Source organism: Arvicanthis niloticus, chromosome 3 (genome assembly GCF_011762505.2).
Source record: "Arvicanthis niloticus isolate mArvNil1 chromosome 3, mArvNil1.pat.X, whole genome shotgun sequence".
In the NCBI taxonomy this organism is placed as follows: domain Eukaryota; kingdom Metazoa; phylum Chordata; class Mammalia; order Rodentia; family Muridae; genus Arvicanthis; species Arvicanthis niloticus.
The window spans coordinates 111,239,722-111,265,705 of NC_047660.1; the positions used below are offsets into that span (position 1 = coordinate 111,239,722).

The 25,984-nt window shown below is 42.8% G+C and overlaps 1 protein-coding gene across 3 annotated transcripts in view; it reads right to left on the reverse strand.

Annotated features, from left to right (window-relative positions):
* Xrcc5 (X-ray repair cross complementing 5) overlaps positions 1–25,984 on the reverse strand; it is a 96,384-nt gene that overhangs the window by 40,969 nt on the left and 29,431 nt on the right. For all 3 annotated transcript variants that reach the window (XM_034498568.2, XM_076931709.1, XM_076931708.1), the window contains 6 exons: positions 25,390–25,527; positions 24,401–24,491; positions 21,350–21,483; positions 17,976–18,172; positions 3,012–3,105; positions 425–494 (listed from right to left, as the gene is read on the reverse strand). In XM_034498568.2, the coding sequence (XP_034354459.1) occupies positions 425–494; positions 3,012–3,105; positions 17,976–18,172; positions 21,350–21,483; positions 24,401–24,491; positions 25,390–25,527 (724 nt within the window). The remainder of the gene's footprint in view (positions 1–424; positions 495–3,011; positions 3,106–17,975; positions 18,173–21,349; positions 21,484–24,400; positions 24,492–25,389; positions 25,528–25,984) is intronic.

The window sequence follows — 25,984 nt, forward strand, 5'->3', positions numbered from 1 at the left end:
ATCAGGACACAGCCAGTGAGAAGAATCCAGCCTACAAGCAGCAGCAACATCCTTCTGAGACTGTACAGATGAGGCTTGGGGCAAGAATCGTATTTCAAAAGATAGAAAGGTGGGAATCTACCTCATTCATAGGACACCAAAAAACTTCAAGGAGGTGGAAATAAAAGTTCCATAGTTCTGATTCAAATCTTCTGGAATAGGGAGACTGGCACCGTAGTCTCATCTCTGTTTGGCCGATCTGTGCTGTGTTGACCACCCCCACCACACAGTCAACTCAGTAAGCCTTGGCAAGCGGCACAGATCAGCCCAGAAGACCAATGCTGAGAAAGCACTGCAGCACAGCACCACGGCTCCTAATCCAGACCTTAAGTCAATTAGACTATGTACCTTCTCTTAAACACCAAGTGAGTAGCGTGCCTCTTACCTTCCTCAAAGCTGGCAATCTTCTGTCTTAGTAGAACACGGAAGTTTTCAACAGGATTCACACTTCCAACCTAGAACAGACCATGGATCACACACTTGCAGGTCACTTTGCTTTTGGCAATATCCTACATCTTCATTCCATTCCCATCGCTGTGGTAAAACACCAACAAAAACAGCTTCCAGGAGAAAGGGTTTATTTTACTCACAGTTCTGGGTTACAGTCCATCACAGCAGAGAAGTCACAGTGGAAGAAGCGTGAGGTTTGCTCATACCATATCCATCAACAGGAAGAGAGCAATGAACGAATGTGTGCATGGTAGTGCCCAATCTTCTAAACTGCAGAATCCCCTTCCTAGGGTGTGGTGCCACCTACAGTGGGTAGGTCTTCCCAGCCTGATTAATCCGAGCAAGAAAATGCCCCACAGACATGCCCACGGGCCAACCTGGTCTAGACAGTTGCTCAGTGTAATTCAACTCCCAGATGACTCTAGCTTATGTCAAGTTGACAGTTAAAACTAACTATCAACCCTCAAGCAAGATAGACAGGTTAATGTAGTAAGTATACTCTTAAAGACAAAAAGGAAGGCCTTTCTATCATTTTGATTTCCAGGACTTTCTTAAAAGCTAGAAGATTCGGGGGTGGGCAAGACTGAACTCAGAGCATTGACAGCAGAGAAAGAGAAAACTAATTCCTCCAAGTTGTCTTATTTCTACATGTAGCATGCATATATGTATGTATGCACACATGTACTCATACAGAAACATCAATTTAGAAAAAAAAAAAAAAACTAGAAAATCCAAGCAGTTACTCAGTTGCCCTGACTCTTTTCACTTGATTTTTCAGCATTCAAGGTGACTTTTATCTCCAGAGGAGTCAGAAGTATTACAACCTAAGCCACTAGCCAGCACAGCTTGAAGGCTTTCTGTGGTAAAGCCCACCTGTACATTCTGATCCTAAACCAGTTAGGAAAGGGAGGACGCTGTTGTGTGAAGTCATACTAAATAAGCTTCCCCTTACGACGGCATGAGCAACATTAGCCAAATGTTTGGCCTACTAAACTGCAGTTTCCTTGTTTGAGTTTGGGTTTTTTTGTTGGGGGACAGGGAGAGTGCTGCTACTGGCCTTTGACATTGAAGTTTTGGTAGAACACACAAATATGTCCATATAGAACATATCCTTTTTAAAAAAAACAGATCATATATACACATATAAAGCAATGCAACTCTCTGTCACACTTTCTGATCACACCTCTGTCTTTAATCCAAATTAATCTGGACCCTAACACGGCCTCTGCAGCACTTAGCTCTGAGAGGAGAAGACAAAGGAGTCCTGTGAGTGTTGGTAAACTTTATAAGAAAGTGCACTGTTCCAGCTTTGCTTGGAATCATGCACAGGAGAGTCGTCAGAGCACCAAATCTCGGCTTCTCAACACTCCAGAAGAGCCCCACCGCATCCAAACCACTGTTGAGATGTTTAATTTTTCTAAGACATTTCTGTTTGACTTTGCTAACAGGAAAATGCTAAGATATGTTTACTCAAAACAATACTGTGTATAAAGTAACATACTCAAGTTCCAAACCCTCTCTTCAGATGAAGCTCTCAGTATCAAAGGGAATTTGATTTGGAAAGTCCTAATCAGGTTCTATTTTGAAGAGGTTTTTGTGGTTTGCATTTTTAGGTTTGTTTTATTGTTTTTAAATTACATGTGTGTAACTGTGTGGGCTTGTGCACATGAGTGCAGGTACCAGAGAAAGCCAGAGCTGTTTGTACCCACCAGCTTTTTTACCCAGCCCCTTTGTTCCCAGAATAACAACTCTGAGAGTTAATTATTCATTACAATGCTTGGGCTTGTTCCCTGACTAGCTTGTAACTTATATAACCCATTTATTTTAGTCTATGTCTGCCACATGGCTCTCTCCTTGGTTATCTCTCCTCGTTTTCATCCATCCATCTTCTTCCAGTCCGAGGAACAATCTCCCCCTCTTGACTCTTTCCCTGAATCCTATCTCTCTCTCTCTCTGCCAAATGTCCCACCTTCTAGTTCCTGCTTCAGCTAATAGGCCATCAGCTTTTTATTGACAGGTGATGCTTCCACACAGTATATAAGAGATTCTCTGTACAAGTGTTAGATCCCCTGGAGCTGGAGATACAAGAGGCTGTGAACCAGCCCATGTGGGTGCTAGGGACAAAACTTGGGTGCTTTCAACTATCAGAGCCATCTCTCCAGACTCTGAAGCATTACATTAGAAGACAGGAAAGGTCTACTTACTTCAATTTTGTGTATTTGGACATATCATTAGCCATCCCCCACTTAACCCTATCATCTTGGCCCAATGGAAAATGGTAAATGAAGGCATTCTGTAGTCTACATCTTATTCAGAGATCTGCTTCCTATAATCCAACACATAACTCTAGATGTCATTCACTATTATTAATTACTTCTAGAAATAAAGGAAGACTGTGGGATGGGCCTGTATGGTTCATATACAGAGAGGACCAGATAGAGTGGTATGTCAGCAGATTCATCGAGCCCAAGCCTTGGCCTTCCTTCAAGGGAAGAGAGGGACACTGGAAAAGTTCAGTTTACCTTGGTGACATTCCCTTCTGCCAGGCTGGAGATGCTGATGTGACCTTCTTCTTTCTCAGTCTTGTATTTCTTAGCAGCGGGCCCCTCTTCATGACTAGAAAGGAAAGAAACAGCTGTTTCCTCCTTATAACAAAATAAAAATACAATAGCTAAGATATTATATGTGAAAAGTATAGGACTATCTTCAAAGCATCAAAAGTAAAGACACAGAACAGCTAGACACTCTATCCAAACAGCGAGAGGGCACCTTCTCTCTGCCTTGGGGCCCTGACAGGAGGCCTTGGAGTAACGCGGGCTTTGTTTTGCAGCAATACAGAAGTCAGCAGCAGCTGCTGCATCAGAAGCTGAATGTTAACTAAGAAATTCATCTGTCCATCAGGCATCCTCCTGGTCCCCCTCTCAGAATCCAGAGTCATAGCTTTTCATGTACACAGATGAGCACTGTGTCTGAAAGCCCATCTTTTCCATTGTACCAATCTATGTAAGATCTCTATAAGCTTCTAATTAAACATGTCAAAACTTACTAGACAATCACAAGGTAAATATGAGAAAATTGAAGTTTTACATGTTTTTTTAAAGCAAACCTTTTAATCTGCTTTCCTGTGCCTCTGGTTTTACTTGAGTACAGTGCTAACACTGCTCAAAAGCATCTGTGTGCCAACAAAAAGATGGCTCCAAGAAAGGCCGTCAAATATCTTGTCTCAAGTAACAGGCTGGCTTCCCTAACATGTTGGTTTCAGAGACATGGGGATGCTAAGGTACTTAAAGGAGAAACACAAAGATATGAAGAATTTTCTCCCAGAGAAATAGTAGGCCAAGGGCAGCCGTTGAGAAACAAATGAAATTAGTAGCTAAGAAATTCCTAACTATGGTTTAGTTTAGATTAGTTCAGTCAGTAAAGCACCTTGTCTTGCAAGCAGAAGGACCAGAGTTCAATTCTCAGAACCCATAGCAGAGTGGGACAGAGCGTGTGTGTGTGTGTGTGTGTGTGTGTGTGTGTGTGAGAGAGAGAGAGAGAGAGAGAGAGAGAGAGAGAGAGAAAGAGAGACAGACAGACAGACAGACAGACAGAGACAGACAGTGAGTGATGGTGGTATGCTGTATGCTGTAACCCTAGTGTTTGGGACGCAGAGATAGGTGGATCCTTGGAACTGGCTATCCTAGCCTACTTGGTGAGTTCCAAGCCAGTGAGAGATCCTATCTCAAGAAAAAAATTTTTAGACATGGATGTCGCCAGAAAAAGTTCTCCCTCTGGCCTCTACACATACATGTGCATATATACAGAAGCATGAATACACATGCACACACATGCATACACACCAAGAAATAATCTATTTTAATTGACAAACTGAAATTAAATAAATCAAAAATAACATGATGGTTTAAAATAAGTAAACATTATTGTGGTATAACTAACTAGAACTAATAAATATACACAACACTTCACCTTGGGGGTAGTGCTGGGTTCAAACTCATAATCTTGTGCATGCCGGGCACTGTTCTCTCTATTAAAGATTTTCAATTCTAGTATTTCAAAATGTGTTGGCTTTTTTTGCTCAAACCCCTACCTTCAGACACTGAGTCCACAGAAGTGGGCATCTTTAAAATGAAGTGAAAATTAAAAAGGCAGCGACTGGATTCAATAATGAACCTTCTCTTACAAGGACACATGGTAATAAATGTTGTGTGTCTAAGACTTTCTATTCTCTGCTGTTTTGAGAAGTGGAGAGGGCAGAGGGCAGAAGGACAAGGACTACAAAGCTCAAGAGCAAAGTCCTCACGGCCCTTCCCTTAGGAGAAGAGCGCTAGTACATAAAGGCTGATGGCAGGCACGGAAGAAAGCATACAGTCCCAAGGAAGACTAATCCCTAGTCTATGTAGAAGTACGAAAACGAGCCACAGCCAGGCTCCGCAGTTAGCTTCCAAGAGACAAGAAGGGAGCAAGCTGAAGATGTGGGACATAATGCACCTGGTTTCCAGACTTAGACTTTTGTAGATTTTTATTTTAAATTTTAAATTATTATTATTATTATTATTATTATTATTATTATTATTATTATTATTATTATTATTATTATTGGTGTGTGTGTGTGAGTGTACAGACACCGATATGCTACAGCTTGCACGTAGAGGTGAGAGAACAACCTGAGGCAGCTGGGTCTCTCTGTACTTGTACTGTGGATTCTAGATCTAACTTGGGTCATCGGGGATGCACAGTGAGTGCTTTTATGTCCTGAGCCATTTTGCCAGCCCTAGTTTCAGCCTTTTACATATTCCTGGTACATTCATGTGATCTGATCTTAGGATATTATCTGGGCTTTAGAGTTTATTAAGTTATCACTTGGCTGAGCTTCCATTTGCTCTAAGGAAAGTACTGCAATTAAAAGTGCCATTAGTTTATCACCTATTCTCTTCCCAAAATACAAATTAATGCATATAATATTAAGAAGCATCACTGAGAGATGACTCAGTAGTTAAGTGCTGCTCTTGCAGAAGACCCAGGTTTGGTTCCTATCACCAACACGAAAGCTCACCAGGGTCTGCAGTTCCAGTTTCAAGGGATCTGATACCCTCTTCTGGCTTCCACAAACACAAGAAATACATGTGGTGTATACACATAGATGGATAATAGAGAGAGAGAGAGAGAGAGAGAGAGAGAGAGAGAGAGAGAGAGAGAGAGAGAGAGAGAGAGAGGCCGGCCAGCCAGTCAATTGACCTGGACCAAACTAAAGAACACATGTCCCTCCTGGATTTCTACATCCCTTTCTGCATCAGATCAATGGATCTCTCTACCTCATCTAAGAAACTTCTGTTTTCAATAGACAGTGACTGACACAGACCCACAACTGGCCAAAGAGCAGAGAATAAGAGACTACAGAATATTCAGCTCTTACTATACACAGGACTCCCATCCTAAGGCTCAAGAATCACTGGTGAAGAGGGGAAAATGTATGTAAGAGGTGTCTATGCCCATGCAGGTTCACAGAGACTGACCCATCAATTAAAGAATATGTAGAGGCTGGACCCAGCCCCCCCCCACACACACACACATTTGTAGCAGATGTGTAGTTTGCTCTTTATGTGGGTCCCCTAATAACTGGAATCGGGACTGTCTCTGACTCTGTTACCTGCCATTGAATTCCCTTCCCCTACCTAGACTGCTTGATTGGGCCTCAGTGAAAGAGGGGGTGCTTAGTCTTGCTGGGACTAAATGTCCCAGAGTGGGGTAGTACCCACAGGGGACTTCTTCTTCTCTGAGGAAAAGGGGAGGGGGTAATATAGGGAGGGATTTGCAAGGGCAGGACTGAAAGGAGAGGAGGGAGGGGCTGTGATTGGGATGTAATATAAATAAAAAAATAAATTATGATAAAAAAGGGAGTGTCTGTGGTGGTTCGTGACTGTGAGGTAACATGTCCCGGACACAGCTGTACATATGAACTCACAGCGCTGGAACAACATACACAAAACCTGTGCAAGCTCAAGCCAGACCAGATCCTGCCTTAGAGAGGAGTTGGGCACACAGTCCCACCCCCTAGTTACAGAGCGAACTGGCTGTCAGCTTCGAGGAGAAAGATACAGTTTTCTCTAAGAGTGCAGCGCCTGTTTAACTGACCACCCTCCAGTGGAAGGGCACATATCCCACATTTGGGCAGCACAAATTAGTCTTTAAGATTTTTTTTAAGTCACAGAGTTAGGCGGGTGAGGAAGAGGGGTGTATCCAGGAAGAGCTGAGAGAAAGAGGTTGCATATGATCAGAACAAGTGGTATAACAGTCAAAACTCTCAAAGAATAAAAAATAAAATTGTTTTTAAAAGAACAAAAAGAGGCATTACACACACAATGTGTCTACACTAAGTTTTGTGGAGCTACAGAGTAAAATCACATGAAGACGTTCTTAAACCCTCTAAAATACGATTTGGGGGAAGGAAGGATAAAAGTGTACAGTATGTACACTACAGTTCCTGGTCTCCAGCAGGTAAAAACGGCCCCAGAAATAAGCATATAGTAAAATTTTAATATGGTTAATAGTCTCAAGGTTAAATGGTTGATAATAGTATTGGAAATTCTGCTTATAATGCTCATAACATCTCTGTGATGTGGAAAGGAACAATGACATAATCACCAGATTATCTATAGGACTCTAAACACTAGAAAACAGACAATACCCATGCAGCCACATGGACACACACTCTCAATGGTGCTACATTTGAATGATGGGACCGTGTGGAATTTCTTTCTTCTTCATTTACTCTCAGAAATATGTATACATTTGGTAATTAACTTAGCAAAATGTTCAAGGATCATTTATATATCAGCCACTAAGCTAGATTCTAAACCCTAAATTTGGAAACACTAATAGGCGATCAATACTTCCAACAAGTTCAGACATATCTAAGTAACATAAATATGCAAACAGATAAGATAGTGTGCTAATCGCCATGCACAACTAGCAAGTGGCTGTGTTAGCTGGAGCACAGGTCACAGCTGGAAAGATGGGCTAGAGAGTAGAAACATAGGGACTGCCGGGGATGCAATGCAAGTCACTGATGGAGCACGTGTGTGAAGCCCTGGGTCAAACACCGATCGAAGGGGATGAGGTGAGGAAAGCAAATGGTTTTGTCAAGATAGCAAGAGTACATAGACTTCTGTCTGGCTGCTGGCTTTCTCATTTGCATAACAGTCCCACCATCTTAGGTGGCAAGCAGAGGGGCCCACTGAGAGCAAGGCTGGGGAATAGAACTAAGGAAATCATATTCAAAATGTGGAGTGTAAGGGTACTCATCTGGAGAGAGGGTTCTTAGTGTTTATACTGAATGAGTCCATCACAGACAAGGAGGGGAGGGAGGAGTAAGAATTACTGCATTAAAGAACTTTAAGAAGCAGTGATGTGACCCTACTTTAAAAATATATACACGCACGCACGCACGCACACACGCATGCACGCACAAATCACTCAGGCTAGGGAGATGGCTCAGGGAACAAAGCACCTGCCACCAAACCTGACAACCTGAGTTTCATCTCCAGGACCTAGGAGAGAACCAACTCCCACAGGCTGTCCTTGGACCACTACCTGTGCCACAGTGCAGGCATACCCACCCCATCCCCCACCCCCACATACACACACATAAATAAAAAGAATGTAATAAAAATTTTAGAAACTCACTGTAAGTGGCTGGCAGCCCCTGAGTAGCTAAGGACAAGGAAATCAGGAAGAATCACTAGAAAGACTAAGGCAAGCTTAGGAAGCTGATTTCCACTCTACTCCCTCTGAGGAAGGGGAGAGGCCAAAGGTTAGCCTGCTCACTGACGGCCGCTCATCAATCTTGCCTATGTAATGAAGTTTCCATAAGATCTCAAAGTGGGCTGGAGAGATGGCTCAGTAGTGAAGAGCACTGGCTGCTCTTCCAGAGGACCCAGGTTTAACTCCCAGCACCCACAAGGTAGCGCACAACTATCTATCTGTCCCTTGCTTCTGAGGGATCCAGTACCTTCTTTTGGCCTCTGTGGTCACTGCATGTTTGTAGTGAAGGCAAAAAACATGAAGACACACATGAAGGCAAAAAACCCATACACATAAATTAATTATTTCATTAAAAACAACAACAACTTGAAGGGGCCTGGATCATGGTTCACTAGAAGACACAGACATTTAAAAATATTTCTAAACACCTTACTCTATGCACCTCTTCCTCTGTATTTTTCACAACTCTTATAATCAACCAGGAAATGCTGAAAAAGGAAAAAGAAACACAAAACTTGCTGCTGAGGGAGCCAAGTGTTTGAAAGGATTGAGACCAGGAAGAAGGGAATTAGCCACAGACTGTCTTAGTAAGGCAGGCTGAAACAGAAGGCACGGAGCATGCATAAGCAATGCTGGTGGGAAATGCTATTAAGAGCTAAAGGCCCAGGCACTAAGTAAGCCAAGCACAGTTAAATTACCTCAGTTAAACTATGCAATAGCCCTCAAAATTATCTACTGCCATTGTCTTCTGTAGATGAGCAAATGAAGGCTTATCAAAAGCGGGTATTTGTTTTACATGGCACACCACAACCTGCCAATTTCGACTGCCAGTAAGAGGAAATGCCTGGATTTAGATTCAAATCCATTTGACTCCAAAATCAATGCCATTAGACACTATATTAACCTGAACTGGAAGGAGCAGATTTGGGGTAAATTTAATACAACTTGGTAAACCAATCAGACATGGAAAGTTGAAGAAAGAAATGAGTCCCAAGCAATCAGCTGCCATTCTCTTAAATAGGAAAGAACAGCACAGAGGAGAGAGAGGCGTTGGAAAGCGGAGAGTGCTAGGAGAGGGACAATGAAGCCAGTTCTGTACACACTGAATTTCAGATACATACAGACACCTAAGCCACCCATGGATAGGATGCAGACAGACTGTGGCTTCTGAAGCTTTGTACAGAAAACGTCACTGGGGCCTGCGCTGTGAGCGGAAATGGTATTCTGGCTGCGTGGCTGAGCTCTGGATTCAGACTGCGAACAATTATTAAATTCGTCATGCAACACTTGCCGACTGAGATCTTGTGCAAGTTGTTCCTTTTCTTCAATCCTCAGTCTTGTCAAACTTTAGATGGCATCAATAAAGCAACCTACTTCATAGGATGGCCAGAGCATCCAAGCAGATAATCCAAAGAAGGCATTTCAACATCATACTGTGTTCATACAGCTGTTCTGAAGACAAGCACTATACATATCATAACACATGTAAGGTTGGCAGCGAAGGGAAACATCAGAGGAGTCTGGCTGGGAGCTTCCTTTTTTTTTTTTTTTTTTTTTTTTGAATTTAATTTTTAGTGGATATTTTATTTATTTACAATACAGATGTCATCCCCTTTCCCCATTTCCCCTCCCTAGAGCCCCCTATCCTATACCCCCTCTTCCTTTATGCTTTTATATCATTTTGATCACATGCATGTATTAAGGTCAGTTCTAGGTTGAGGGTCTAGCAATACAATAGATGCAAATAGTCAAGGAACAAGCAATACAATAAACACAAATAGTCAAAGAAAAAGCAAGGCATTAAACCCAGTTACGTGAAAACTCCCGTGATCACTGTTTCTAAAGGCTTATCGGGATGACCAAAGTATCTGAGCCTACTTCCCTTTCCTAGCTGAAGGTCATTTTCATGTCTGAAGCGTACCTCCTTGTTCCAGCCTAAAATTTAGATTCCTGTCTGAAATTACTTCTTTGTTCTGGCCTAATATTTAGATTCCTGCCTGAGATTACTTCTTTGTTGTAGCCTACGATTTAGACTCCTACCTGAAATTACTTCTTTGTTCTAGTCTGATGTCAGATTCCTGCTTAAAGCCTACTTCCTTGTCCTTGGCCAATGTCATATTCCTGCCAAGCAGCCCCTTTCCTTGTCCTTGGCCCATGTCAGCTTCTTGCCAAGTAGCACCAAAGGCTCTCCACCTCTCCCCCTTTTTTATTTCGTTAACAAAACTGAGCCTGTCTTAGGTTGTTCTGACAAGAATGCCTTATTTACCCGTCATGGAATATGCATTATCAAAGGCAATACACTTCTGTCTTAAGTTGGTAAGGTTCTGTACAGAATCTTACCTGTCCTTGGCTTGACAGCCTGTTAATTTAATAACTCTGTCTGGGGGTCCATTTTCAGGTTTACGCCATGTACTGTGGCTGTCAACATGTTGATGTTGCTCAAGATAAGCTTTAACACAATGGGCAGGAATAAAAGTATTCCCAGGACAAGAAGGGCTAGACTGATTAAGCTATATATGCCATTCCTGGGGTTTGTCCAAAATAAAAATACTGAGTTCAGGCCATGGATAATTTTATTGGCATTATCTGTAGCATCAAAGGTCAACAGAGCAGCATTCTTTAAATTCATAATCTCACTATACAAAGTTAACCCACCCAGAGAGGTATTAGGATTATGCCAAATATCCTACAGGTGTCTTTAAACTTTTTCTAATTATAATGACAATCATTGTGAATTTCAAAAGTAACACTACTCCAATGATATTTGTCATGACACTTGGGATGGCTCCTAACTCTTGAACCCTGAACCTCCTTCAGATAGTTTGAATGGGTTATAGAGTATCATTTGTTGTTCCAGGTACCTATATAGATCCTTTTGTATACACAATACATTAGTAACATTTTTTTTGCTAGATGGTTAACAAAAATAGTTGTCCTAACTCCTTGTGTCAATGCTATTGCAGAAGCAGTGGTGCTAGCAATTAATAGAATTAAAGCTGTTATACCAGCAATAACCAAGCCTGCTACCCTCTTGCTTAAAACCTAACTCACTTCTTCCAGCACTTTCAAGCTGTTTTCCGAGAATCAAGGTTTTCTAATATTCAGAGCAGTGAGACAAAAGCTGGTTGATAGACCCCCTTAACAGACATGCCAGATTTCAACACACTAACATAATTGGAAATTATACAGTCAATGCAACTTACAATAAATGCTGTAGAAGAGACAAAACCAATTTTAGCTTGACAATTAAAAGAGCCTTAAAACATGCACTAACCCTTGTTTGAAATCCAGATCCTGTTCCAACATTATCTCTTGCTATCCTAACATCATAGCGAGCTACAGCTAGCTTCCAAATATGTTTCTGACAAAGTCCAGACCCAGTCTTCCAAAAGTAGAATGTTATTTCCCGTATCGGATTGATTTCTAGACCAGTACTTGATTGAGTCCTAATAGCTGGTCATCTTTAAGAAGAATACAAGAGACATAATTTCTCTTTTCAATTCTCTATCCCACAAGGTCTAAAAACTTGAGGCAAGGCAGCTTGTCCCATCTGGGATATAGTCAAGCAAAGGTGGGTCAGGAACATATGTCCAATACAGCTCCCCAGTCATCCTTGTCAGAGTACTCAGCAAGCTCACAGGTCAGCATCATTCTTTGTCTCAGCAACAGTATGTCTCATCAATCATTTTAAAGTTCCATGGACCTCTTCCACAATACCTTGTCCTTGAGGATATACAAAATCCCCATAACAAATTGTTGACAAAAAGTCTCGACTGCTCAACTACAATTGCCAGACCCATTATCTGGTCTTTTTTTGTTTTGTTTTGTTTTGTTTTGTTTTGTTGGTTTTTCGAAACAGGGTTTCTCTGTGTGGCCCTGGCTGTCCTGGAACTCACTCTATAGACCAGGCTGGCCTCGAACTCAGAAATCCGCCTGCCTCTGCCTCCCAATTGCTGGGATTAAAGGCGTGCTCCACCACCGACCGGCATCTGTTTTTTTTTTTTTTTTTTAATTGGATATTTTATTTATTTACCTTTCAATGTTATCTCCTCTCCCATCCCCCCAAAACCCCTTATCCCATCCCCCCCCTCCTCCTATTTCTATGAGGGTGTGCTCCCACCATCCTCCCATTCCCACCTCCCTGCTCTTGAATTCCCCAACACTAGGGAATCCAAACTTTCAAGCTCCAAGGCCCTCACCTTCCACTGATGTCTAACAAGGACACCCTCAACTACCTATACAGGTGGAGCCATGAGTCCCTCCCTTTGTGTTCTCAGGCTGGAGGTTTTAGAATGGCTACTCCAGCTTGTTTCTTAGAACTATTTGCTGGAAAAATGTTTTCCAGCCTTTTACTCTAAGGTAGTGTCTGTCTTTGTCACTGAGGCGGGTTTCCTGTATGCAGCAAAATGCTGGGTCCTGTTTACATATTCAGTCCATTAGCCTATGCCTTTTTATTGGGGAATTGAGTCCATTGATATTAAGAGATATTAAGGAGAGGAGATTGTTGCTTCCTGTTATTTTTGTTATTAGTGGTGGCACTGTTTGTGTGGCTATCTTCTTTTGAATTTGTTGGCAGAGAATTACTTTCTTGCTCTTTCTAGGGTATAATTTCCCTCCTTGTATTGGAGCTTTCCCGCTATTATCCTTTGTAGTGCTGGGTTTATGGAAAGATATTGTGTAAATTTGGTTTTGTTGTAGAATATCTTGGTTTCTCCATCTATGGTAATTGAGAGTTTTGCTGGGTATAGTAGCCTGGGCTGGCATTTGTGTTCTCTTAGGGTCTGTATGACAGCTGTCCAGGATCTTCTGGCTTTCATAGTATCTGGTGAGAAGTCTGGTGTAATTCTGATAGGTCTGCCTTTATATGTTACTTGGCATTTTTCCCTTACTGCATTTAATATTCTTTCTTTTTTTTTTTTGCATTTGGTGTTTTGATTATTATATGACGGGAGGTATTTCTTTTCTGGTCTAGTCTATTTGTCATTCTGTAGGCTTCTTGCATGTTTACATGCATCTCGTTCTTTAGGTTGGGGAAGTTTTCTTCTATAATTTTGTTGAAGATATTTATTGGCCCTTTAAGTTGGGAATCTTCACTCTCTTCTATACCTATTATCCTTAGGTTTGGTCTTCTCATTGTGTCCTGGATTTCCTGGATGTTTTGTGTTAAGAACTTTTTGCATTTTACATTTTCTTTGACAGTTGTGTCAATATTTTCTATGGCATTATCTGCACCTGAGATTCACTCTTCTATCTCTTGTATTCTGTTGGTGATGCTTGCATCTATGACTCCTGATTTCTTTCCTAGGTTTTCTATCTCCAGGGTAGTCTCCCTTTGTGATTTCTTTATTGTTTCTACTTCCATTTTTATGTCCTGGATGGTTTTGTTCAATTCCTTCACCTGTTTGTTCTCTTGTAATTCTTTAAGGGATTTTTGTGTTTCCTCTTTTTTGTGTTTACCTGTGTTCTCAATTTCTTTGAGAGTGTTATTTATGACCTTTTTAAAGTCCTCTATCATCATCATTAAAAGTGATTTTAAATCTGAATCTTGCTTTCCTGGTGATATAGGGAATTCAGGACTTTGTAGTGTGGGAGAACTAGGTTCTGATGATGCCAAGTACCCTCGGTTGCTGATGCTTATGTTCTTGTGCTGGCCTTTCGCCATCTGGATCTCCTTAGTGCTACCTTCCCTGTCTCTGACTAGAGCCTGTCTTTCCTATTACCTTGGTTGTGTCAGAAATGTGTGGTAGGTGTTGCTATTGGAGTTAGAGCTGAGGCCCAAGATCTGCTCAGTGCTCCAGCCAGGAGTGAATTCCTGGGTCCCAGTGGGTCGCAGTTACTCCCTGTTTGGGGCGGGTGTTACTGTCTCCTTACCTAAGATACTGCCTGGGTTAGAGCTCCTGGAAGCCCCGCTTCCTCTGGGTTCTGTGAGATTGGGTGCAGAGGTGCAGCCCAGGATCTGCTGAGTGCCCAGGCCCAGACCAGAAGGAACCAGTGGGAGTTTTCAAAGACAAGGAAAAAAAATCTGGAAGCTTAAATTAGGGGAGATACAAAGTTTCAAGACAGAAGAATAATTGGCAATGTCAAATGTAGTGAAGAGAAAAATCTCTGGAGAAAAGGAACACAAGGCTGAAGGCAACTTAAGCAGGCTGTAGTTTGAATCTTCAAAAAGGCAGCCAAGGAGGAAGCTCCAAGAAAAGCAGCAGTGTAGACAATTCTCCTAATAGGCCTAGTCTTAGAAGGAAAGATAGTGGTTAGATTAGATATTAGTAACAGGTAGCAATTCAGAGAAGGAGCCTGGAGGGATAGCTTTTTTGGATGAAAGAACTGTTAACATGAAGAGGGTGGGGGTACAATGGAAAGAAGACATTAGTGGACCAGAGAAACAGATAAGACACAGATGGGAGCTCAGGCCACAGTGATGGTGAAGGGAGGATGAGGTGTCCTGTGTCCACTGGGCCTGGAGAGAAGGAAGTAAAGGTGGCTGCAAAGCAGGTATGTTCGGACATGAGATGGTCCATAAGTGGAGTACCCACTTATGGCTACTAGCTTCTCTATGAAATCACCACTACTATTATTGCCTCTGCTATACTTGATAATGTGCTAGGGACATGATGAGGGTTGTTAGAAGACTACTGACTGATAAATGCTGTTCTGATATGATTTGATATATGATATGATACGATACAATACAATACAGTATGCACTGTGTTGGTTGGGTTCTAGGTAAATGGCATGAGTTACCCAATTAGTCCGCATGACACCCCTGAGACATGTACTCCTGCCATCCCTATCTCACTCATGAGAAAACAGAGAATAAGCAACGTCTACCTACAGAGCACGGGAGTTAACTCTCACTGGCTGACTTGAGAGTCTCAAGTCTTGAACATTAGTCAGATGGAGCTCTCTCCTGAGAATAAACGGGGAGAGAAGTTTTAGGGAACTTGGAAAAAGCAGCAGACCTTAGACAATCTATACAAAGACCAAAAGAAAGCAAGGACACGTGTGTCATACATTCAGAGCTGGACATCAGATGCCCCAAGTCTCCTGTAACAACTGGCCTAGAGATGATACTTTCACTTCAAGGTATATGCCAACACTAAGGGAAGTTATGCTTTCAGACAATGCAGGTAACATGGAGTATACTGTGGGACTCCATGCAGATGCCAACAGAGCTCTTTCCCTTTGGAAATGAAGACATTACCACTACAGGTACTAGGCATGCAACAGGTTGGAGATGAACAGCAGCTTCTCAGATGTGCCATGTTTTCAGAATGATGCTGTATGGCTGACTTTTGACTATCGGCTTCCCTCACAAAAGTTCAGAGTGCTTTAACCTGAATTTTGTAGCCATGATATCTCTTGAAATGAGACTGGTTTTAATTTTTATCAGTTATTGTTGCGGAGGGGCATGTGCCAGGGTATGGGAGGTCAGAGGACACTTTGCCAAGCTGGTTTCTCCACCCATTTTCAGGTAGCCAGGCTTGCAAGGCAAGAATCTTTACCCATTGAACCATCTTGCCTCCCCATGGCTGTATTTAGAGGAAGAAATTATCATAAAGATAAAATTATTCAACCAAAATCAAATCAAGTGACATCTTGCTTTTTACTATGAAACTTTCTCAACAAATAATTATCACACCCAAATCTTAGCTCTTTTCCTATCTACTGGAAATCAGTAAGCTGGATTCCAGGATAATGAATTAAAAAAAAAACACCTCAGTATTATCGATCTATTTTCCCCCTTAGCATAACCTTTAAAGCTAACTTGAGGCTTTTCATTAAAATGAAGAGTTGTATAATCCATGTGAAGGAGACTGAATCATCATTGAATAATGGAGATGCTAAGCAAATATTTGCTAAATTCATCACTTCTACAGTTCCTAAAAACTAAGACTTCTGATAATACATGGGGGAGAATAGGAATGTGGGCAAGAGTGTACTCTCGTGAGCTAATTCCCAGGCCCCAGGCAGATCACTTGGCTGTGTCACACACTATCACAGATGCAAAGAACAAGAACCTGAGACACCTAAGCTTCCAGAGCGATGAGTGATAGGACCGAAGCTGAAGGTGTAATCACTGCAGGGATCAAATCACAGGATAACGGCCCTGAGGGGCTCTGTGGTTTATTTCTTAATCAGCTAATTTACATTTTAATCAAAGGAAGAGGAGAAAATGGTCTATTTCTTTCCCACAGTACTAGAAGGTAATCAAGATCACGAACTGGAGTTTAATATGGGAAGAGAATAGCCGTGTGGTTGCAGGGAGGCCAGGGCGAGATGCCACAGGAAGAGAGAGACACAGACTTCATTGAGCGGCTCTCAGTAGGATGCAGTGGTGAACAGGCAGAGAAAGGTAGAGGTGGGGTGGAATTTTGGGGACAGGCTTCCTGTGCAGAAGAAAGCAGGATAGAATAAAAGGGGCAGTAAAGCTCTCCAGGGTGCGATCAATGGAGTCCATGGAACAGGATCAATCCAGTTTAGTCTATTTTTTCTTTTTTTCCTTCAAAATCTCACAGAGGTTAGAGTATTTACCTCTGGGAAGCTATGAAAAATGCAAAGCTTTCTATTCAACTTGTACAATAATTCACTAAACATTGATTTATAGAAACCAATGAAAGTTTCTGGAAATTACTCATCCTTTCCCACTGGGCACTTATAAATAATAAGCCTTACTTTGTCAATGAAGATACAGCTGTGAGAAGGAAACCAAAGAAAATGGGGGGTGCGGGGGAGGGTGGGGATCATGGTTTGATGCCAAGTCTCAAAATGCAGCAGAAAGAAACATTATTTTAGCTTAATAAAAAAATCACCAATGACCAACTGAATGAATCTGGAAAGTCAATGTCACAAACCCAAAGATCCTGTACAATGAATATTGTCTTCTAGGTTAATTTTATTTATATGGAGATTATTATATAGATTCTGGACAAAATGTGAAGAAGAAAAACAGTTTATTAGCCCTTTGCAAGCTTAGTTCATGTACCATATGAAATACATTCCACTCCTTAACCTGCAAAGGCCTCCCTAATGCCATGGGTCAAGTACATCAGTGAGCCACCAACACAACAGCCACGGTTGTCAGTTGTCATAGTTCTCCTCCAAAGATCTCACTGACACTTACACACTTACACACACACACACACACACACACACACACACACACCCTGACACCCAACAGAAACCTCATGACATCCAGCCTGCCCTTCCCATCCCCAGCTCTTTACTTTAGAAAGGGACAACTCAAGACCAACAGAGTAACCTGCTACCAAGCCTGACAGCTTGAATTTGATCCTAGAACCAATGTATAGTTGTTCTCTGACTTACACATACATACATACACAGAGAGAGAGAGAGAGAGAGAGAGAGAGAGAGAGAGAGAGAGAGAGAGAAAACTGTAATAAGAACTGTTTTAAAAGAAGAAAAGTCAGCTTCGGGTATTCACTAATGTTGCTTAGCCTACCTACGTATAAGTCACAAAAACTTATGGTTGATACAAAAGCCAATCCAAACCAGCAGACTGAGCCCAGTGATGGACAGGTATGAGAACTTAGCATTTCTACACAAGGATTTAGAAGCTGCTCTTTCCCCCTCTATAATCCCAGAAAACCCTAGGCAGCACCATAATTCCAGTAATTCTAGACTTGCTGATGTTCCAGCCCCCAGCCGGCCCACCATCCCTCTGCATTCCTACAGATCCTAGGGTGACCATATCAGGTACTTACTTGTCTTGGAAAACGTCCTGAGCAGTCACTTGGTCCTTTTTCTTGACGACTTCTGTCAGAGGGAAAAGGGTCTTTACTTTAGAGAGTGGAATCTCACATTTTGCTTTCATCTCAGTGGGGGGATCCAGCATATTCAAAATGTGCTGCTGAATTGGGGGCAGGCGCTCCTGGAGATGTAAGGCTCGGTGCAGCAGACACTGTAGAAAAGTACAAAGCCATTCAAAATGCTGAGGCTGACATCAAATATGGCTTTCCGGTTTCTGGTCAGGAATCCCTCATCTCTAATTCGAAGGGTCAAGAGATTCATGCCAAACAGCAGAGAAAAATAGGATGGCTCAGAGGACATTGGTCACATTTAAAACCAGCTACAAAAACAGACTCAAGCACAGAAGCAAACCCCTCTGTAAACCTCCTAGAGGGACCTTCATCTTATAAACTACTCAGGAAGCACACAAGGTTCCTAAGACGTAACTCCCAACACTCCAAGATCACAGCTTCTTCATACTAAGTCTTTTACTTCCCTTCATCACACACACGTTCTCTATCACGTGTCTGTAGGGGTCAGTGTGTGAGGGTGAGATGGAGGCCTCAGGGGAGCCCTACTCTGAGCCCCAGGACAAAGTCTGAAAAACATGACAATCCTGAGCTGACCCGAGCCACCAGGGAGGGCAGCACGTGACCCTGTCTCCACATGCCCAGCATCCCCACTGAAACAGACTATGAGACCCATGTAAAGAGAGAATGGGAGACAGAGAACATGACAGATGAAGAGAGAGAGAGAGCACCACGCTTGGCCAGCACTGGCCTAGTCACCTTCTAACTGGCCTGGACCTAAAGTCATCTGAACCTCATGTTCTAAATGCTTATTCCCCAGCTCATGGGTGTGCTCGGGGAGGCTGTAAGCCCTTCAGGAAGTAGGGTAAACTGGTGACACTGGGTCACTGGAGTGTTTGAAGGTTACCCAAACCCTGCTTCCAGCATGCTGCTCCCTGGCCCACCACAATGTGAACAGCTGCCCTCCGCCAGGTACTACCGCTATGAATGGGCTGCTCCATCCTGCCTTCCCAGCTCTGAGAACTCCTGAAACTGAGCCAAAGAAAATCTTCCCTCCCTTGTTTCCTTCAAGTACTTTGGAGACACAAAAGTAACTTGTCCAAGCTCCTTACCACAACCCAGGAAGTACTGCAAGACACAGTCCCATTCCCCCATCATGGCACTGCCTTCTGCCTCCTCACTCACAACCAAGTAAAGATGAGCTCTCCTGGGTTCACTCCTGCCTCTGGGTCCTTGGATAACACTCCTTCTGCATCCTCTGCCTGTCCCAGCTCTAGTGGAGTTGCCCCTCTCTATCATGTTAGCCTTTGCTCAAATATTAGCCTCTCAGAAAGCCTTTCCCTGACACTGTGTATGAAGCAGCCTCTTCGATTGCAAGCTATTGTCTTGTCATATTCCAATGTTTCCCAATTTGTGTTTTTCAAGCATTTATTTAAAATTGTCTCATCAATTGCTTAGTTCACTGATGTATTATCTAGCCCTTCCTCTTGAAAATACGTATCTTCTCTTGTGTACTGCTGAATTGTAAGCACAAAAAATACTCCCAGCAAGTAGTAAGCACCTGATGATACTAACTAGGGGACTAAATGCTCTTCTCTAGGGCACTCACTGTTGACAGGGATGCCAGAAAGAAGCACCAAGAGTGGGGAGAGGACCAAAGGCGAGGCAGGCTGTCCACTGTCCAAGTAAGTGGAACTAGACACAGGCTACTGCCATCCAGTCATCTATCTGCAATAGTCTAAGTCAGGCCTGGGAAGCACTTGTATTTAATAAAAAGGCAACATTCTAACGCTGAGTCTCAGCTTTCTTGACTGACCCGTTAAGAAAGCTCCTTATGTTGTGCTGACCTGCGACTGCATAATTTTGGTACTGTTATGAATCATAATGTAAATATCTGACATGTAGGCTATCTGGTATGTGACCCCTAGTCACAACCAACAGGGTCATGGCCCACAGGTAGAGAATCACTGCTCTGACATTAGAGCCAGGTAAGCAATGAGATGCCCTTAAGAAATAATGAAGTGGCATAGCCCACTGAGGTTTCCCTCCTGTGAAGAAGGCTCTAACTAGCCCATTTTATTTATTATTGCCATGGGTTGAATCCAGGGTCTTGCACAGGCCAGGCACATGCTGTGTCACTAACCTATGCCCAGCCCTACTCCCACGTTTAAACAATATAAGGATTAGTAATTTTGAAAGATAAAAAAAGGGGCTGGATAGTTCTTGCAATTTCAAACTACTATATCATATCACAAAGCATACTATTCTTTTTTTTTTTTTTCCCATGAAACACACGGGAAGAGGGAGAAGAGATGGCGGGGTTCGAACTTGGGAAGAAAGGCACGGCTGCCCTCTGGAGGCGGCCACCTAAGCCGCTGTGCCACCTCTGGCTTGCTGCAAAGCATACTGTTCTATCCCATGAACTGTTTCCATACAATAAAAAAAATGCTATCTAGAGGTATGTATCAAAAAAAAAAAAAATTCTCAGGTTCCACAGAATATCACCTAGGAGTCAGTATCCCGAAAACTCAACACCACATGCTCCTCCCTCCAGCATCCCCTCAACACACCAACAATCTCCCCCTCTCCACAGTATGGTTGCTTATTTTCCGTGTTCCTTTACCTCACTTCCTGCTTTGCTCACACTTAATTACCCGAGTCCCCCTTGAGCTTCATCGGGTCTTGTCAGTGTGTTCTGTCTGTTCTACATATTGATCCTTTGTAGAGGAATAGCTGACAATGCTTCGTCTCCCTCTCTGTGGCTGTCTCTTCACTCCATTAACCATTCCCTTCTGTGTGCAAAGCTTTTTAATCTTGTGAGGTTCCATTTGTCAATTGTTGGCCTTGTTTCCTGGATGCCTAGAGTCCTGTGGGGAAAGTCCTGTCTACACACAGATCTTGACGTAGTTTCCAGACTTCCCTGAGTTCTCTCCAGACAAATGGAACTGACTAACCATTTGGCTTTGCATCATGCCCACCTCCTGTCAGACACCCTTCTTCTTTTAGATCTCCATCCAAGGTTGCTATCTCAGAGCGGGCTTCCATAAAATCTGCTTCCAAGGATCTCTCCCTCCTCATTTCCACAGTATTTCCATACAGCAGCTGAACTATGGCTTTGTATCTGTTCCAGCACTCGGGAAACAGAAGCAGGCAGATCTCTGTGAGTTCAAAACCAGTTGGGTCTATTTACTGAATTCCAGGCCAGCAAGGGCTAAATAGTGAGAACCCATCTCAAAAAGAAACAAAGGAAGGAAGGGAGAAAGGAGGAAGAGAGGGGGGAAGAAAAGAAAAACATAACAGGCTGACCTTTCCTTTCTCACCTGGTACAATCGCTGAAATTCAGGATTGGGAATTTTGGAGGTTGGAAACAAGTCTTCAATGATGTCTTCCTCCTCATTTTTCTTTACCAAGCTCATGGAATCAATCAGATCATCAATAGCGCTCAGTTGTGCCTCTTAAAACAATGATACACAGAGAAGCAAAATGAAAAAAATAGATTATTTCCATTTTTCTCTATCAAAATGAAATACTTGCCATTTCTGAATGCAGTAACACTAGCAGGTCATACAGCGCCTGCTCTGCCAAAAAGCATTCCCTAGTTGTGTAAATACTTAACCTGATACTTGGTTTTCACATCTAAAAAAAGAGCTATTAAGATTAGTTGAGGCTGGGCAGTGGGGCATGTGCCTTTAATCCCAGCACTTAGGAAGCAGAAGCAGGAGGAACTCTGAGTTCCAAGTCAGACTGATAAACAGAGTGACTTCAGGATAACCAAGACTGCATGAAGAAGCCCTGTCTCAAAAAAAAAACAAGACAAACAAAAAATTATTCCCCTAGGTTAAATATATGCACAACACAAAGAATAGGAGGAAGTGGAGGAGGAGGAAGATTTTACCTGGGAGCTGGAGAGATGGCACAGAAGTTAAGAGCATTGACTGTTCTTCTAAAGGGCCAGAATTTGATTCCTAGCACCCACAATCAACTAACCCCAGTTCTGGTCAATCTAACACCATTTTCTGCCCTATGTGTGCACTAGGCATGCATGATGATATACAGACATATATGCAAGCAAAATATCCATACACATAAAATAAAAATGAATCTCAAACAATATAGTAGTTAATTAACCAGGCATAGTAGCATACACCTTTAATCTCAGCACTCAGGAGGCAGAGACAAGAAGATCTCTAAAACTTCATGGCCCACCTGGTCTACATAGTGAGTTTCAGGGCAGCCAGAGCTACATAATGAACTCTGGTCTTAAAAAGAAGAAAACAAAAAAGAGAGTAGCTGCCCTCTTGACTCTTTTCCAGTTCTGCAGACATTTAGCAATGGAGTATGATAACAAAAGCAAGAGTTTGTTCCAGAAAAATAACTCTGCCATAAAAAATTAAATAATAAAATAATTCCTCTATGGAAATTTAAACAAAATACTTAGTATCCAATGAGCTAATATTTTCAAAATAGTAATTAGCTAAAGAGGAAAACATTTAAACAAATGAACAACTTCCAAATGAAGCCAAGCTTTCTGAAGATCCCACGTATCCTTCAGCAGAGCCCAGCAGCATCACAAGAAAACACCCTCTGACCAGAACAAGTGAATTCCTTTGTGATCTGTCAGAGTCGTCCTCTTCTTTCTGCAAAGCTCCTAAGTACACTACACACACCTTGAGAACATTCCATTCAAACTCTAAAGTTCCTTCATGGCAATTCTTTGGTGTCTCACTTAAAACCTAGCAACTGCCCTTTAATAAAAATCTACCAAGTTAATACAAGTGGCACAGCCCAGAGCTACATGGACAAGAAACAAGTCTTCCCCAAGAGCTTCTGACTCTCCCACCACGTGTGTGCCTTTCACTTTGTGGGTTCACGGCAGTTGCAGAGCCGTCCAAGTGGAATACTGTTTCTAACGTCAATCCTGGGCTGCTGGCAGAAGAGTAAGCAGTTTCTAAACGGTACCTTAATGCTTCCGTTGTCTACTCCTTCAGTGCCACAAGATGAACGTTACTTATCACAAGGCACTGTCTGCCTGTCTGAACCTGCCACAACCATCACCATCATAAGTGATGAGCTAGGCCCCAGCCGGCAACTCCGGAGCCATTGCTTGCACAAGGGAACATTCGGTAAGTCCCTCCCACAGCACTCTCAGCTGCTCTCTTGCTAGATCACGATGGTGTCATAAACTCCCCCAGAAACATCAGCTTGGGAGATTTGCCAATAGCTTTAGGAAAATTCATTAAGACATAGGAAATAGGTCAGTTGATCAAAAGGTGTTCACATCTGGACTTGAACTTATTCATGAGATAACTTCCCAACACGTTCAGAATAGTGAGGGCTGCAGTAGTGCTCGGTGGTTAGACTGACTGCACAGTGTGCATGAGACTCTGAGTTCAATCCCCAATGAATCCTTAATTAATTAGCAAGGAATCAAAAGGCAGAAACGCAACGAACAGCAGGAAAACAACTTACCTTACATTCAGGTTCACACATGCCTCCGTCACTAGAGAAAGACACCCAGCTCTAGAGAAAAGGACACTCGCCCCAGGGCCCATTTGATTTCTTGTTGTTGTTTTTTGGGGGTTTTTTTGTTTTTGTTTTTGTTTTAATAGCACACTGTTCCCAAAGGGCCCAGCCCTACGAACACATAGGGAGAAGCCCATGTGTTTGCAAACCTAAAATTCCCTAACCCTACACTGACTTGTAGCCTAAAGCATCTATTATCATTTACTGTATCTCTCTGGGTGACCTTAAAGCCTCTATCATCATCCGCTGCTGTTGTTTATTTTCGGTAGTTTTTGTTGTGTTGTTTTGGGTTTTGGCTTTTACATTCTGCCCACAACTACACAAATGGTGACAAATGGTGAGCCGCCTAGAAGACAGCACCTGTGGCTGTGAGGCTCACTCTGGCACTCTGACAGCTGGCTGCAGGTGTAAGTACCAGACGCTCACAACAAGCCGCAGTAAGAACTGAACTGCAGTCATAAACTACAAAGGAAGAAGAACTCGGATGAGCATGCTGAATCCTGCCACTGTCGCTCCGGCTACATCAAACGGCATGCAGGACGCAGAGGCACGTATACTCGCTTCCACGGGAGCAAGCTTTCTGCTTACAACTAAAGAGCAGACATCCAACAAGCTGCTTTTCAGATGCAGAAGGAAAAACCAGAGAGTTTGGAAGGCTAGAAGAACCTGCTCCCTGTCAGAACACCTGCTGAACCATCTTCATCATGATTAGAATCATGTGTGTAATTAGAATCCAAGTACTTCATTCACCCCGTGAGATCCTGGCCCAGTCCACAGCTACAGCCAGGTGATTTCCCAGGAAGAGTCTGCATGCAGAGCCATTAGTGAGCTAAATGGAATAGACTCACCTGTGGGAGTGCATTTCTTATTGTTTTTAAGCGAGGAAAACATGTATTGCCGCAAGTCTTCCATGAACGGCAGCTGCACATAAACTAAACACTAATGAGAGAGAGAGGAATTAACAAGCAGAAACCATCAGATTAATGGAGATACATCCAAGTGGTCCCAGATGCTGTGGAAGTGGCACCACAGAAATAGTTCAAAACTTTATGTAAATCTGACTGACACGCAGTAAATAAAGTATTTTGCCACCTAGTAGTGAGTTCACAGTTGCAAACAGTATGACAGATACCAGATATAAAAGAAATGCCTCAAAGGAAGGCTGTTAAGTAACCATAAAAGCACAGGACCAAGAAGAACCAATGGGAATAGCCGGATGGCAGGACATCTGACTAGGAAGTCACCATCCCGCCCTCTCTTACAGTCTCACCAAATGGAGTTTTCAGAGGGATAGGACAATAAGCAACCCTGATCTGTACCACAAACAGGAGATCCTCAAATGGACCAACCTGCACACGGATCACAGTGAAAACACACCCCCAACTTTTATTCCTGGTCCTTATTTGCTAAACTGGAGGTGATTTCTCTTTCCATGTGGCTCTGAAGAGGACAAAGGGATAGGAACGAAGAGAGAGCCCTGCTTTCACCTTCGCTGGTTTAATGAGACCCTCCTTAAATACGTTCATGAATCATGTTGTTTTCTAACTGAAAGCCTGGCTCACAGGCCAGCAATCCCAACATTATCTGAGAGTTTGCAAGAAATTCAGAAAATGGTTCCCACTTAGACCTATAGAACTAGAATAAGTATTTTAACAACATCCCAAAACAAGTGTTTAGGGTAAAGAGACAGAGGGCAACACCAAGTAATGAGCACAGCCTAGCAGGTGTGAGGCCCTGGCATGGATGCGGTGGATCCCAGAACTACAAACAAGATTTTTTTTTTTAAAGAAAAGATGGAAAGGGGACAGGGGAAGATGAAAAAGCCTTCAGGTTTTACCTCATAGGCATCCTTAATGTAAGGGAAGGCTACACCAACTTGAGGATTAGCTCTTTTGTCATAAGCATATCGGACGATGGCGACCATGTTTAATTCATCCAAAGCATGAATGAGGGAGGAAAGCGCAACAGCTGCCGCCTGTAAGGGAGAAGAGTGTGTCAGCACAGGTCCAGCTCCTGAGAGCTCCTCACAGACAAGATCAGCACAGGTCCAGCTCCTGAGAGCTCCTCACAGACAAGATCAGCACAGGTCCAGCTCCTGAGAGCGCCTCACAGATAACAAGACCTGACACTCACACGGGGACCATCTGCTTTCTTCCTGTTTCAGACTCTCAGTGGCAGAGCACCCGCTTAGCAGGCACAGAACCCAGGTCCTTGTTCTCCACACTCTGACTTCAGAAGTAACAGCCTCCTCTGATTACTCTATGTGGGTCTCTGCCCCGCAAGCAAGCTCTTTTCTTCTTCCAACTAGCTCTTAAAGTCTGCTTTCAGTCTTCCGTTCTTCTTACTCTAAAGCTCAGTTTACGGATTGTTTCGTCCAGTCCCATGAATGGAAGAATCAAAAGTCTTAAAAACTTTTCCAAGGAGATTGGGAG